Source organism: Uloborus diversus, chromosome 5 (assembly GCF_026930045.1).
Source record: "Uloborus diversus isolate 005 chromosome 5, Udiv.v.3.1, whole genome shotgun sequence".
NCBI classification, from domain to species: Eukaryota; Metazoa; Arthropoda; class Arachnida; order Araneae; family Uloboridae; genus Uloborus; species Uloborus diversus.
The window spans coordinates 101,477,130-101,492,698 of NC_072735.1; the positions used below are offsets into that span (position 1 = coordinate 101,477,130).

The 15,569-nt window shown below is 33.1% G+C and overlaps 1 protein-coding gene across 1 annotated transcript in view; it reads left to right on the forward strand.

The window, feature by feature from the left end:
- Positions 1 to 15,569, forward strand: part of LOC129223046 (endothelin-converting enzyme 1-like) — a 60,487-nt gene that overhangs the window by 2,533 nt on the left and 42,385 nt on the right. Inside the window, exons 2-5 of the mRNA XM_054857610.1 lie at positions 364 to 450; positions 1,447 to 1,586; positions 10,194 to 10,413; positions 13,164 to 13,262. Coding sequence (XP_054713585.1) covers positions 364 to 450; positions 1,447 to 1,586; positions 10,194 to 10,413; positions 13,164 to 13,262 — 546 coding nt within the window. The remainder of the gene's footprint in view (positions 1 to 363; positions 451 to 1,446; positions 1,587 to 10,193; positions 10,414 to 13,163; positions 13,263 to 15,569) is intronic.

A 15,569-nucleotide genomic window follows, 5' to 3' on the forward strand; every position in this document is an offset into this window, starting at 1 on the left:
CCAATTTTAAACCTAAAACTTGTCGAACTTTTAATTTAGCATTTGTCTTGTAGTTGAAATTATCGCATTTAGATTTGCCTTTTTTGGTATGTTTCTGGTTTCAGCCAAAAACAAAAATAAATATAAGTTAAATATATTTAAAAAAAAAAATGGAGGGGGGACTCAATAAATACATTTTTTTTGGGTAGAAAGGCAGTTAGTAAGCGATAAAGCTACTAAAATATGAGTTGAGCAGTTAAAAATCAAGATTTCTCAATCAAAGTTACTCTGAATCACCGTATTCATACCAGAGAGGTTTTAAACATAAATTTATATTGTTTTAAAGCAAATATCTCACCATTTTTACACTGTTTATTTTTCAAGCGAAACATTCATCAAATTGATGCTTGCGGAGAGGATGCTGAGAAAGATGGTTTAATCGTAAGATGTACTGATGCAAATAATACACTGGTAAGAGCAATAATTTTTGCTTCTCAATTTAACTGATTGATGTAGAATTTGTACCTGTACTGTTCAGTTTCAGTTTATCTTAATTTTTTCCAACCTTTAAAATCCTCCCCCCCCTTTAAATATATAAAAAAGTAAGGTTGAAGCACAAAAGCAGGGGGGAAAGAAATTTCGTGTCGGCGAAAAGTAGGGGACACTTACTTTTTAACTATGCTCCAAGTGAGAATGTGGATTATCCAGATGCCAATTATCTGGATGTTCAACTGACTGGGTTGATAAGGATTTTTTTTTTTTGACTGTCTTTTGCAGTAAAAAATAGAAACATCTGCTAGTAAACAAACCGCTTTTAATACACGTTATGATTAGGCTCTGGTAATTTGATGCGTGTGACTTGGATGAGCTCATTTATGTTTGGTTTTAAACAGGAGAAGTTCTTTGACTGGCATATTACCATTAAATGCTATCGCAACGAAAAGCGGCTTTCCTCGTCCCTTTTTTAACAAATGGAATTGTTTAAGCCTCTGCTGATGTCAACTTATTAGGGTCAACCTATATTACATTTCTTTTCCTAAACCAGAAAAAAAGGAAGGGAAGTTCCTAAGAGTGAGGGCACACCCCCTAAATATCGCAAAGACTCCCCCCAAAGCGACAACCCACCAAAAAATTGAAAAATGCCCCTCAAAACACCCCCTAAAAATTTTAATGGCGCTGTCTGCGCCATGCCCTTCCCCCTAGGTGGGCACCCCTGAGTTACATAAAAACAATTTCCATAATCATTTTTTAAAGTTGTCTAATTATCCGGATTTTTAGTTTACTGGATCTGCCTAGGTTTGGATAACCAGTGTTTTACTGTAAAATCATGTACTTTACATATATATAATGCTTTTGGTGACAGTTGCATCATAAATTGCTTTTTACACTTAAAATTATTTACTTTTGCTTATTAATGCATCAACTTTAGCAATTCTGTGGTTATATATTTTATTTTTTCTTTTTCAGGTCAACCTATGTAATTTGATAAAATTTATACTTGAAGAACAAAACTTAAGTACTTATTCAAAGCAAAGCATTTTTATACCTTGCAGTAGCAGAACGTATGTGGAAAACATATTTTCATCTATATCTGATTTTTCTCACAGGTATGATATATATACTTCTAGTCTTTGTTAGTTTCATTTTATTTTTAGAAAATTACCAATACTATTTATTTAAAAAACTTACTTTCTATACAACTTTCCGCATTTGTTTATTTGGGTATTTTTTTTTCTATTTTTGGTAAGAGTCAAAGGTATATAGTTTAGATATTATATCCACTTAAATAAATCTAAATAAATTACAAAATCCCTTCCATTTAGCGCGATAAACTTTTTGTAAAATATTGGGTTCTCAGTGACTCTGGATGGTTGCTCAATGATTTCATAAGTTCACAGAACATACCTAAGTCGGAAACAGAACAGGGTAGGGAAAATAGGTGGTTTAACAAGTTGCCGAGCATCAATAGTTTAGTAGGAGAAAACACTTAGTCGACATTACTGGAAAGAATAGAACGGTTAAAACAAGCATTTGTTTTTTCAATTTCCTACACTGACGTCACGAGACGAACGGAAGAAGAAATGATTATTTTTACGGCAAAGCATGACAACGCAATGTCTAATGAAGGTAATATTGTTATAACAATTGCTGGGCTAAAGCTAACTTGGCAGTAAAGACGATTACAGAAATCCTGATAACATTTATGTGTACGCAGCCATGATAGTCATGCCCAGCTATAATAGTTTTCCTTTCTTAGATCGTTTTCTCGCGTCACAGTGTAGAAAAAAACGAAAAACAAATGCGCGTTGTAACCTTTCTATTCCTTGCCTTAATGTTCCCAAAGGTTCTTTTCGTGCTCAATTAATTTTCTTCTTCAACTTTGAAAATCTGTTTCTCCTTTTTTCTTTCCGTTTTCAAGATAGGAATGCTTACACCGCAGTTACCAACAGGCGGCTACGTAAGCAACCCCGTTATTATGAAATTAGGGAGGCGATGAGGTCAACTGAGGCAGTGAGAAGCAAAGGGATGCAAGTAGTAGATGCAGGCAATTTTAAGTTTCGAGTAAAACGCGTTTAAAGATTAGAGCCCAGGTAGGCTTTCATTGAAATTTTTTTCTAAATAATGCTGTACAGCAGCACCTACCAGGGCTACTAGTACAATCTCTTGCCCGAAGACAGAGGAGAGGTTCACCTACCATTTGTACTGGTTATCTACAAATTTTTAATTTTGCCACTTGAATTCCTTTGCTTATCACTACCTCAATTGATCGCCGTAATTGCCCAAATATATTGCCCTTGGATTATGAAAACATAATGCAGTTATGCATTTTTTCTTGTATTTTGATGCTTTTTTCCTATTTAATGCATTGAATTCATACTCTTTGCACCCCTTCCCCTGAAAAACTTTTAAATGACGAGCCTGTCTGTAGGTGACTTTATTCAGCAGCACATGGCTACTTGACAATACTTTGATACTTTTTTTTTGAAAATAACAGCCGTTGTGACGCTAAGTGGGTGGCAATGTACTTTAGTGGGCATACTGTAAGTTAAATGCTGGAAAAAACTGGCGGGCTATTATATTAAAACATATGTGGTGTTTTCATTTCTTTATATTTATAACAACAACATGATTTTGAAATTCCTTTCGAAGTCATTCAGCGTGCATTCGGTCTTTTAGGAGTTGCAACAGAAAGCTGCATTATCGAACTTATATTTTTCACTTCCCACTTTATTTTACTAAGCTAGAAACATTAAAGACTTCGTGTAAGTTCCAAAAAGATATTTTTTATTTAGTATTCAGGTTATATTCTATCAGGTGACGCAAGATTCTAATAACAAACTCAGAATAACAAATATGAGCAGGTAAGAGATATCAAAATTTCTAAACAAAATAAATCGAAGCGTCAAGCTATTGCTCTGATTGCTTTTAAAGAGCTTTCAGTAGAAACATTAAAAAAGTCGATATTGACTTGTTCTTAATGTTTGATAAATGAAGGTAACATTCTTCGAGAAGTAAAAAATTAGAAATAACCTTCGAAAAAGCACATTCTCTCTCTCATTCTTTGATGTAACACTGGCATCAATCATTGATTTTCTAACGATCGATCGCTTAAAAAGAAAAGTATCTGTCTTTCACTATTTTTGAGGATAATGTTTTGTCCCAAGGATTTTTGGTACTGAATGGATGTTTGATTATTTCTTCCTGAAAATTCTTTTACTTTTTTCGAGACTAAATTTCAAAAAGAATTTTGAACAAAAGCAGTTTTTACTGAACTTCGAAAATGAAAAATTTTGCTTCTGAGAATTGTTGCAAAAAAGTTTGAAAGAAGGAACATTAGCATCGACGCCAAGGATTATAAGAAACGGCATAAAACTTTCAGAATATATTAGGGTCATTCTACAAAAAAAAAAAAAACGCGCTTTTTTAGGTCCAGGGTGGTTGGTTTGAAAAGTATTTATCTTTAACCACTTTTTTATGAGATTTAGAAAAGTATAGCAAATTTTGAAAACGATCAATACAAACTAATAATGTTATAAAAAATTTTAAATGTTTTTTTTTTCACTGAATGGAGGGATACTTGTATGCCTCCGTCACATGTCCCAAAACATTTCTTCCCATGTACTTTTTCATTTATTTACTCAATACAAAAAAATATAACAGATTTAATAGTGAAATTTGAATCATTTGATGTTTTTTTAATAGGTTGAAAGAATTATGTTATAAAATGAAAAAAAAAAATGTATAGCATTCATAATCTTTTGAATCACTGTCACAGTATTTGTTGTATCCTCAGTTCAGGATTTAATTAAGTAATAGAATTTCCTATAGACGGCAGTACTGGCAGTTCATTACAGAGTTTTAGTAACACAAGTTAGCCCTTTTCAACTCTGGGTCTGCATCTGCATAGTGAAGCTAACGAATTTAGTGTGAAAGAATTTCAGCATTATTCTCTTTGAAGTCAAATAGGTCCTGTACTTTGTGTATCCTCCATTCTTGATTAAAAAAGGAAAGAATTGTTTGTGTACAAAATTTTTTTTATAGTTAAAATTGAATCACTTTTTAAAGTAAATTCTGAATAACCTGTTGCGTTAACCCTAAATCAACACATAGCAAAACATAAGTATTTGTATCCTCCGTTTCTGTATAGATGTAATGGAGGATATACAATCAGAATTGGAGCATTCAACGTTCTTTAAAAATCCATTTTAAGAAAGATGAGTACATTTTAATCAGTTCAAATCGTATTCCTCATACAAGATGCAATGTTTATTTAAATGAAAAGTTTAAAAATAACATTTAAAATATATATTTACTAAACGTTACCCTCCGTTCACATCAAAAATTTTAACTACAAAAGAAAGTTACAAAATAAACAATAAAGAATGTGACTAACTATGTGAGAGTAAACAGGTGCCTAAAAGGAACAATATAAATTAACTTTCAAAAAAATTAAAGATTTTTTTTCATGAATTTCAACTTAAAAAACCTACGTTTTTGCATAATGACCCATTAATAGATCGGATAGTGTTGTAGATACGCTTTATAAAGAAAAATAATCACTTTAGTTAAATGGAATAAATTTTATGAAATTAAGCTGAAAATTGCTGCTTTATTCATTTTATACTCATCGCTTCTTTTTTTCAGAAAAGTTGTATGTGAATTAAGTAGGGTGTAGTTAGGGTGACAACAAACTTTTTCTTTTTTGCAAGAAAAGACGCTAAAATGAGAACATTAAATCTAGTTTAATGAATTTTTTCGCGCATTTTGTATACATAGGATTCATTTTGATTCAGAATCAGAACGGGTTAATTTTTTTTCAGACTGTTTTCTCTTATTAATACATTCAAAGAGCTTTGATACCCACTCTTTACCCTATGGTAGGGTGAAAGGGGGGGGGAGGGGCTATATAAATAAAATAACGCATGTTTAAACAAAAAACATGCAAATGTTGATTTTGCAATAAAAATACAGTGAAATAAATGCTTTTTGATTGTATTTAAGGGTAAAAAGTTTTTTAAACACATATTTAAGTAAAGAAAAATTGTCGGTACTTATAAACCTTAGTTTTTCAATCGGTTAGGAAAACACTAGAAAATTCAAGAAAAATCTACTATCATCCATTAAATTTTAATAGTTACCAAATATCGTAAAGCTCGGCAATATTTGACGATTTCTCACCAAGACGATATCAAAGTTGAAACCAAAAAGTTCACCAACTTTGTGATAGATCGCAAATTTCGGTACAAAAGCCCGTATCCCGTATACCTATACGTAAAACTTACATTATATATATAGTGATTGCAATACCGGTATACCAAATACCGGTATTTGGAGCTATTTTGCAATTTCGTAATACCGGTATTTTCTGGGGTAAAATACCGGTATTTTCGGTATTAGCTAAAAATAATTAATAACTTTTGATAAAAAGAGTTTTTAATTTAACTAATTAGATATCTACTGTTATTTTAAATCTCAATTTCTTTTCGGTAAGACAGTATCAAAATCAAGCTATTGAAGTAAAAATTTGGCTTCAAAAGGAAGAATTTATAAAATGTCAAAGAATGAAAATAGCCAAAAGATTACAAAATGATGTTTATATCACCAGATGGTGTGACGAATCGCACTTTCGTGAGTTTATGCAAAACATGTTTTTATTTTCTCTTACGAATGTGTTTGTGCTAGAAACAATTTATTCCAACCATCAATTGCAGCGATTCTTTTTGATAATTTATAAAAATATTTGTCTCAACTGTACTGAATTTTGAAAAAAAAAAAACTTTTTCTTGTTATTATAACAAAAAGTGATTTGTTTTCGCCGGTATCAGCGTGCTGTTCTGTCTCGCTATTCAGCTTTATATCGAGCGAGATAATACTTATAAAATCTTGAACATTTGCAAAGAGGTAAGGCATAATCAGTTGGAACATGTTTTCTGACATTAACATAACCGTAAAAAATTTCGAAAAGAATATGAAAACGGAAGGAAAAAAAAAGAAAAAAGAAACTAACAAGATGGAATTCATCGAAAATTTCAAACCAAAGGATTGATAAAAAGTAAACACAATCCTTATCTGACTAAGAGAAATCGTCGAAGATGATGTTAATACAAGAAAAGAATTGTCGCTCGAAGAATAGTTACAATTAGATATAAATAATAATGGAAAAAAAAGAAAATACCCACAATACAAAAGGAACACCCACGCTTACAGAAATGATTTTCTCAAAACCAAATTAAGTTAAAGACCAAATTATTTGAAGATGAAGGACGTCCAGGCAACTGCATGTTTGCGCATTATTAACAGTACCATCTGCCTGCGTGAATTCAGAAAGAATATTTTTAACTGCAGGAAAATTCTTTCACTAAAGTGAGTTCCATGCTTAATGACAGTAGTATGTTTCTTGCTATTATTGATTTTTTATTATAATTGTTTCTTTATTTTATATTTGTTCACAATAAGTAAATAATGTACTTTTTGTACAAAATAATAAAATATAGTTACGAAATATTATGTTCTTGAATTTTTTTTTTGGGGGGGGGGGATTTCTAATACCGGTATTAATACTGGTATTTCGGTATCACGAAAAAAAAAAAACCGAAGACCGGTATTGAATTTTGGTCCGGTATTGCTGTCCTTAATTATATATTATGGTAAAACAGAGAAAAAAACCTGCATGTGTAATTTTGAACAGAAATTAGCGAAATGAGCGCCAAATTTAGCAAAATTGCACTAAAATAAGCACATAAAAATGAGATCTATTTACAGAATTTGCAACAGTATGATACAACATTTAGTTAAACCTTACCATACTCGACAGAGGTTTCGTATCTACCAATCGCAAAGACTATATATTTGAAATTGTTGAGTTAAACGTAAGGCGCCGGGTAAAATGAAAGCAATATGATATCTTGAGCGCTCAAAGGAAAAAAAAAAACTTTGCTAATTCCGTCAATCACAAATGGTGTGTATGGGTCAGTTCACACTAGTTTGCTTGCAAATTGTACAGGGAAACTAATTTACAAAATAAATTTGAAGTGCCTCAAGACATTAAATTACGTCAAATATTTGGCGTGATTAAATTACTGTCACGGATTTGAGTTTAAAAGATTTTTTTTTTAAACTACTACATAAGTAGCCCAGCTCAACTTAGCTCCAATTATCTTTCCCGACTACACCAAAAACAGGTAAGCATTGTGAAGATCATAGCTCAACTTAACTGACCCACACTATATTTAGTCGATTAACTACATTGTTCCACACATAATATCATGTCATGGACATAATGTGCACAAACCGATCTCCCAATGGAGAACTTACAAGCAAACCTGCCCAAGTGTGAATCACCGATTGGAATAAAACTTTGCACATCGATAGAACCAGGGGGCGCCGACTTGGAAAAATTATTGGGGGGGCCGGATGTCACCGGGGTCTAGGGAGTATCTTAAAGCACGGAGCCCCGCCCCCCCCCCGAAAAAAATTCAGATTTTTGTGCCTTGAAAATGCCAACTTACATATTTTCGGTGTGTATAATTTATACAAACAAACATATGTGACAGGGCGTTTTCAAAGTAAAACAATCTAAAAAATTGGTACACAAATTTTCTGCTTCAATTAGATCATGTCACTTGCCTTAAGTGAGGGATAATTTTACAGTTCCATTTTGTAGGGAGACGTGCAGTACCATAGCTAGGCTACGCCACTATACAAGGTAGTGCACTTGAATTGCATGGAAAGACACTCCCAGTGGCACCGATTCAAAACAACTATTGGGGGGAGGGTACCATAACGGGGGCCTTGCCAGGGTAAATTTTCTAAATTTGAGATAAAAAATAGTGAGTTTTATAGTTTTTTAAGCATTTTAGAGTCATATGATCAACATTAGAACCCCAAAAACTCGACTCTCGGTAAATCGACACTCTGATAAATTCGACAAGCCGACACATTTCTTGGCTTTGGAAAAAAAAAAGAAAAAATGGTATTTTTGTGAAAAGCCAATTTAATTTACACTAATAATTATACTTTTAGTCTATTAGCAGTGAATATATAGCTCTGAAAAGATTGAAATGATATTTAATCAAATCTAAACTATCATTAAAAGAATAAAGCAAAAAAGATTGATGTCGCACTTTGATTACTAAAAGTGAAATAACTAATTTAAGCTTGCTTTGAATAAGGCCCAGAGTTCATTAAATAAAAATAATGTCTCAAAATTAATGCTTTAATAGAGTTAAAAAAGTTAATAAACAGATTACTTCATTAACTCTAATAATTAAAGAAAACTATCACGCCTTCCATTAAATGTATACAAATCAAACCCTGATATATTTTTTCCAGATCAGCAACACTTAGATGAGAGCTCCGCCAGCGAGACTTCATCCGAAGGTTTGCGCACTGGGACAAATTCTATGAGTGCTCACAGCACCGTAACACTATCCTTATTCACACCACTCGTTTTCAATTAACCTTCTTACTACAGCAATAGTTATTTGTTTTAATTCATTACTAAATGTATTTTACAATGTAACTATCTTCAAACAAGGAAAGTAAAAAATACCAACATAATTTTGTGATTTTAGAAACCATAATATGACAAATTATGTTCTTAAATTATTGAGGGGGCTCTGCCCCCCAAAACAAACTATTGAGGGGGCTCGAGCCCCCTCAAGCCCCATGGAGTCGGCGCCACTGGATAGAACACTTAAAAATATCAAACACGTATTTTTTTTTAACGGCAGCAAACACCTTTAACGGGGTGAAATTGATCCCTAAGTATCGGATAATTGGGAGTTAGAGGGTAAAATGTATTCTTTTACTTCAAATTTTAATTACAAAATTTCAAATTATGATTGAAAATTTGAAAAACAAATTGAACATTCAGGATTTTTCTGAAAATACTATTAATAGGGGTAAACCATCCTTCGCAATATTACCCCATCACGGTGAATGATCCTAAAACTTAAATTTGTCGTAAGAAAGTCACGTTATGTATCAATTGAAAGCTCTAATTTTTAGCTTTACAATAGTTTTTGAATTTTCATTCAACAAAAATTAGAAAGAAGTTACCGTCATTTGCAAGAACAGGCTTTTCATTTTATTGAGTTTTTTTTACTGGTTTATATTTCGAACAATTTTCAACATAGAAATCTAAAAATTGGCAGGACTACTTATCTTGTTATATGTGTCCTTCATGCCAAATTTTATTAAAATCAGAAATGGTGAGGTCAAGATGGTAATTTTTCTGACATGAAATTCCTTATTGGCAACTAGCCGCGAGACGGGGTAAGATTGCGAGGCATGATTTACCCCAACAAATAGTATTTTCAGAAAAATCCCAAAACAAGTCATTTCAGTTTGTTTAGTTTTTTCAAATTGTCAATCATTATTTAAATTTTTGTAATTAAAATTTAAAATAAGAGAATATATTATACCCTATGAAGAATATAGAATAATTCCCAATTATCCAATATTTAGGGCTGAATTTCACCCCGTTAAAGGTGTTTGTTGCCCACTAAAAAAAAAACCGGTTCAATGTTTTTAAGTGTTCTGGTGTGCAAAGTTTTATTCTAATCAATGATTCACACATGGATGGGGTTACTTGTTAAACGTCTAAATATAATGCGTCATTAGTTTTCCCATTGAATTTTCAAAAGGAAAATATATGACACAAATTAAATAACTTCTGCTATACTTATCACTAATTTCTATTTCATTTGCAGGTCTATAGCTAATTATCTGGCTTTAAGGTGCTTCATTGTGCATTTGGATGACCTCAGTTTTATTTTCCGTAAAATTCATTTAAATCATCCGCATTCTTTCGCAAAGAAGACGCAGTTAACGAAATGGGAGCGTTGTGTTGAGTGGATTTCCAATTACATGCCATATGCACTCGGCACGGACTATGTTCCGAAGATGTTGCCTAAAGACAGTCTTAATGGAGTAAGTACGAAAGCAAAACTTGAGTAATTCTATAAATTTTGAACAAAGGATCTTTGTGAGCAATAAGTAAAATGTTTATTTTAGAAAAGGAGATTATATTAGAAAATCATATTTTTATAATTTTATGATAGACATGAAAAATTCCACATAGCGGGCCCTTTCTTTGATAAACTTTTTTTTTCTAACGACTATAAATACGAATGGTATAAAGTTGGAAATGCTTCCTTTAAAAATGAAATTCCCTAATCTCAATACAATATTTTTTATCAAAACAACAATTATCAAAAAAAAAAAGAAAAGAAGAAGACTTGTGCCCTTTGCTAAAATAATCGATTCAAATGGAGGATTAAGCTCTGCAGCAGATCGTTTGGGAAAGCTTTGAAATGAAAAATGATAGTGATGTATACTTTTTTGAAATGCCTCTGAAAACGAAGAAGGGGGGGGGGGTGAACTTTGTTGCAATGAGTCGATTGCGTTGGGAACAATATATAAACATTTTAGATAAGTAAATAAATCTATACTACTAGCTAATCTGGGCAAAACATGCGCCGGGAGATGTAAAAAAGGAGAACTTTCCGGTTGAATTTATTCTAAATTATACAGTCTTAACTAGTTTGAAGCAAAATGCTTGCTTTAAAAAGGCTACAAAGGCTGACCGCTGGAACATGTACTAGAGTTTTGGACCTTTCGATTGAATAACTGACGCCTACCGACTAAGCTATCCGATTTTCCCTAGTAGCAATGCATGCGTAAGTTGCAGTTTTATAATACGAGTTCATCCGATTTTTTAGAGTGTATTTTTCATAAAAACAGACAAAATGTAAATTGTTTGCTTAATTTGCACCGAAAGTGAGAAAAAAAATCTTTAAAATGAAGTTTGATGACGAATTAAGAAAGTTATGGCGTTCTCACAAAAAAAAAAAAAAAAAAAAAAACTCATTTGAGAAACAGAATGAATATGTGCAGTGCGATTTGACTTATGCGAAATGGACACAACCCGAATTTTTCAAGAGTAACGCATTTCAAATATAATACGAGCATCTCGAAAAAAGAAAGAAGGGGAAAATAATAAAAAAATAAATTTGAATTTTGACTTTTTAAATTCAAATTATGTTTTTCGCAATCATGAGTGTGTGGTGTATGTAAGCGTGACTATCTGTGTGCAGGCAAGAGTGTGCGGGTATGTGTGTGTATGTGTTTGTATAGGTATTGTGTATGTACGCGTCTGTGTCTGTGTGCAAGCATGAGTGTGTGTGTAGGTGTGTATGTATGCGTGTGTGTTTGTGTCTGTGTGCAGGCATGAGTGTGTGTGTAGGTGTGCATGCATGAGTGTGTGTTTAGGTGTGCATGCATGAGTGTGTGTATGTATGCGTGTATGTTTGTGCCTGTGTGCGTGCATGAGTGTGTGTGTGTAGGTGTGTGTATGTATGCGTGTGGGATATGGGCGCAACCTGGAGACGATTTTCGCTAGATCAGGCCGGATTTTTTTTTTTTGTTGTGGTACTTAAAATAGTTAATTGTTTTCTAGTAAGAAATTTTTAATTTTTTTTCTCCCCCCCTTTTTTCTTCTTTTTTCCATTTTTCTCCTTTTTTCTCCTTCCCCCTTTTCCCCCTTCTTTCCCCTCTTTTCTTTTCTTCTTTTTCTCTTTTTTTTTGGAGGGAGGGGGGGGGGGTGAGAAAACTGACAAGGGGTTCGTCTTGACTCTCTGCGGCCCTGCTTGCCCCTGCTACTCTCATCCCGATAAGTGTAATCAACTTTTTTAGTTGATTGAATTGCTAAACGTTCGCTCTACACACGAGTAAACTAGTTGAGAGTCATCTCGTTTCAGTTTTCAACAACGTTGTGGAGCAGCTGCTCGAATATATTCGGCTGATTGAAGGAAAAGTTGATTCAACTAAGTGGCCTCACGTGAACAGTACGAAAAACGTCAGTCAACTAGTTGACAAGCATTTGTTTTCTTCCTTTTAACGAAAAAGAAGTATTGTATTCGCGAAAAAAATTTCACCCAAAAATCGGCCTTAATTTCCATTTTTCTCACCCCCCGAATGAATGTTGAGTTTTTTTTTCGACCTGACCACACGTGGATATATGCCTAGGAACCTACAGACACCCGAAATATCCATTTTGACGACCCCCGAGTTAATTACAACGAATTTTCTCATGACGTCCGTATGTACGTATGTATGTGCGTATGTGTGTATGTGTGTATGTATCTCGCATAACTCAAAAACGGTAAGTTAAAGAAAGTTGAAATTTGGTACGTAGACTCCTAGTGGGGCTTAGTTGTGCACCTTTCCTTTTGGTTGCATTCGGATGTTCCTAAGGGGGTCTTTTGCTCCTTTTTGGGGGAAATCATTGTTAATTTCGATGTAAACTCAAGTGGTGTTATAATTTGTCGGACGCTTGGCGATATATGTCCAGTATTTTGGTCGCCAAGTTTTGTCGCCAACTTGGCGATTTTTTTTTTCAAATCTGTTTCGATTTGGCCACTGTTGGTGATATTTAGAGAGTAAACAATTGAATCACATTATAATTGCCAAACATGAGGAAATGACATCAAACTGGAGTAAAAGGAAGTCATGTGATGCACACATCAGCTCGTTTTTTTGAAAACTTGATTCCACTAATCACCTAGAGTGTAAGAGGCCTAAGCTACAAAATACATTTAAAACTATTTGCAGTTGTTGTAAAAACAATCGCTTTTTCTTCTATTATCTAACTTATCTTATAACTTATTTAACTTTTTCAGGTTCGTAAAATTGTTCATGAATTTATTGATGTCGCTTCAAGGTACATTGCTTTGCAAAAGTGGATTGATGATGACAACAGACGAAACATAATTTTTGCCGTACGTTTGGTTTTACTGCTTTCGATATGTTTTCTGATTTCTGCTTTTGTTATGATTTAGAACCACTCCTTTCCCCAGCAGCTATTTATTTCTTGTAATAACTTCTATGTTAGTTCAAATTCGCAATTTTAGCAGCAATATTTATTATTTGCACGTGTGAGCGATCTGCGGTAAAGTAGCCTAGAATATTTTTTTTTTTGCATATATTGTGTAAAATTCAAACGTTAAGATGGTAAAAGAACTAATAATCATTTTTTGGAGACCCAGTTTAAATGTTAAACAGGTTGACTAGAGTTGACCCGTAAGTCAGCTCTAAAATTTAATAAAATAATTTTTTTTAATGTCATGATACAAATGTTTTCCTAAATCTATAACTTTATTCAGTTCATTTCAAAATTCAAAAAGAAAACGTTGAAATATGTCTTTTAAAAAGCAGTGTTTCGATAAATTTCAATTAGGCTTGAAAATAACATAACATTGAAATAATGTCATGTCAAAAAATGAAACAATATGTGTAAAATATCTGATATGTAATGCTATGGAAAAAGATAGTAAATTCAACGAAATTTATATCATTGAGTGTAACTTTTTAATGCTTAATTCTCACGTTTAAATTGTTCCTTCATCATATAATCAAGAAGCATGAAAACTAGTACAATATAACAGACAATATCAAAGTTAATTAAAGAACAGTTAATTAAATTTTCTAACACTCCTGCGGGGCGAAGTAGCGGCATATCGAGAGATGCCGTGGTAAAAGATGTTGGCAAAAGACTAACCATTTTCGAGACACCATACCCCTATCTTTTCTTTTATTTTTTCTTTTACGACTAGCTGTTGTGAATATTTGCAGCTCAGATTTTTCAATTAGACTATTCATTAATGAAAATGAAGGCGGGAATCCATGGATATTTAGCTTATTTCGAAATTGATCATTTGATTCTTCGATTATTTGAAACACATATCTTATTTTACGTTTAAATTGCTTGAATTATAATATGTATTCGCTAAGTTTTTCATGAAAATCTTTTATAAGGAAAACATGCTGTTTGTGACTTAAGTTTCGTTTCTTCAAGAAAAAATATTTCTTTAATTTTAGGTAAGTAATATCTTGCTAAAAATAGTTAAGTTATATACAGGGTGATCAGAAAACTCCTGGCCAAATTTTTAAGGGAGTTAGAGGAAGCAAATTTACAATCATTCGCAATGTAATGTGTGTCAAGATAAGTCGCATGAAGATTGTGGATGGTTTGTGTTGCAGGGCAGCTATACTGTATAAAATCATACCGGTGGACAGCTTCCACATTGCCATCTTGCTTCGATTGCATTCTAAAGCGTCAGGGCCGGATTTAGGGGAGGGCAGGCGGGGCTACTGCTCCGGGGCCTCCACAACAAAGGGGACGATATAATAAAATTTTACAAAATATCCTAACTTTCACGGGCCAGCAAATTTTACGTTTTTTCTCCCAGAATTTTTTTTTTATTTTTTGTATTTCTACAAAGAATGCTTGCACAAAAATAATATTATTATCGATATATCAGAAAGCCCTGATTGCAAGTATCCATTTACTATCAATTTTGTATTTGATCGAACATTTCAGTGGCAAGATATATATTTTTTAATTCATTTAATTTGTAATTTGTACCTAAGAGTTAAAGAGAAATAAAGTAAGTAAAAAAAAATATCCGAAAAATGGTTAACTTTGCAGGTCATCCTTACAACTTCTCACTTCTTGAGCTCAAAAATTTAAAAATTATTTGACGAAATGACTTAAATGGAAATTTTTTAAATCGAAAATATCGGATATATACATACATTTCAAAATATTCCGATATATATCCAAGTATCAGATATTTTCGAAAATATGATAATCTTTTCGCCCCCTGATTAGGGGCCTCCACTCCTTCGTTGCCCCGGGGCCTCCACACTTCCAAATCCGGCCCTGTAAAGCGTTCTTTACCAACTTCACGCGGCGGATCTAGACACGCATTATACTGCGACTGCTTTTATATTCGTCCCCAGTAACCACTTTCAAAATTTGACCAGACATTTTCCGAAAAGTCCTAGATCGTATCTTACGTAGCGACATGTCAGCCATCTTGGGGCTAAATGCCGCTTTATTCCTATATCTGCGATAATGAAGTATCGTGTTTTGCTTCTTGAGTATGACGCTTCTTGTTTGTGGATTAACATGGAGTTAAAAAGAAACCACAATAAAGAAGCAAAACAAGCTACTTCACCATAGCAGACATAGGAAGAAAGCCCCAAGATGGTGGACGTGTCTCTACTTTATTCTACGACTCAGG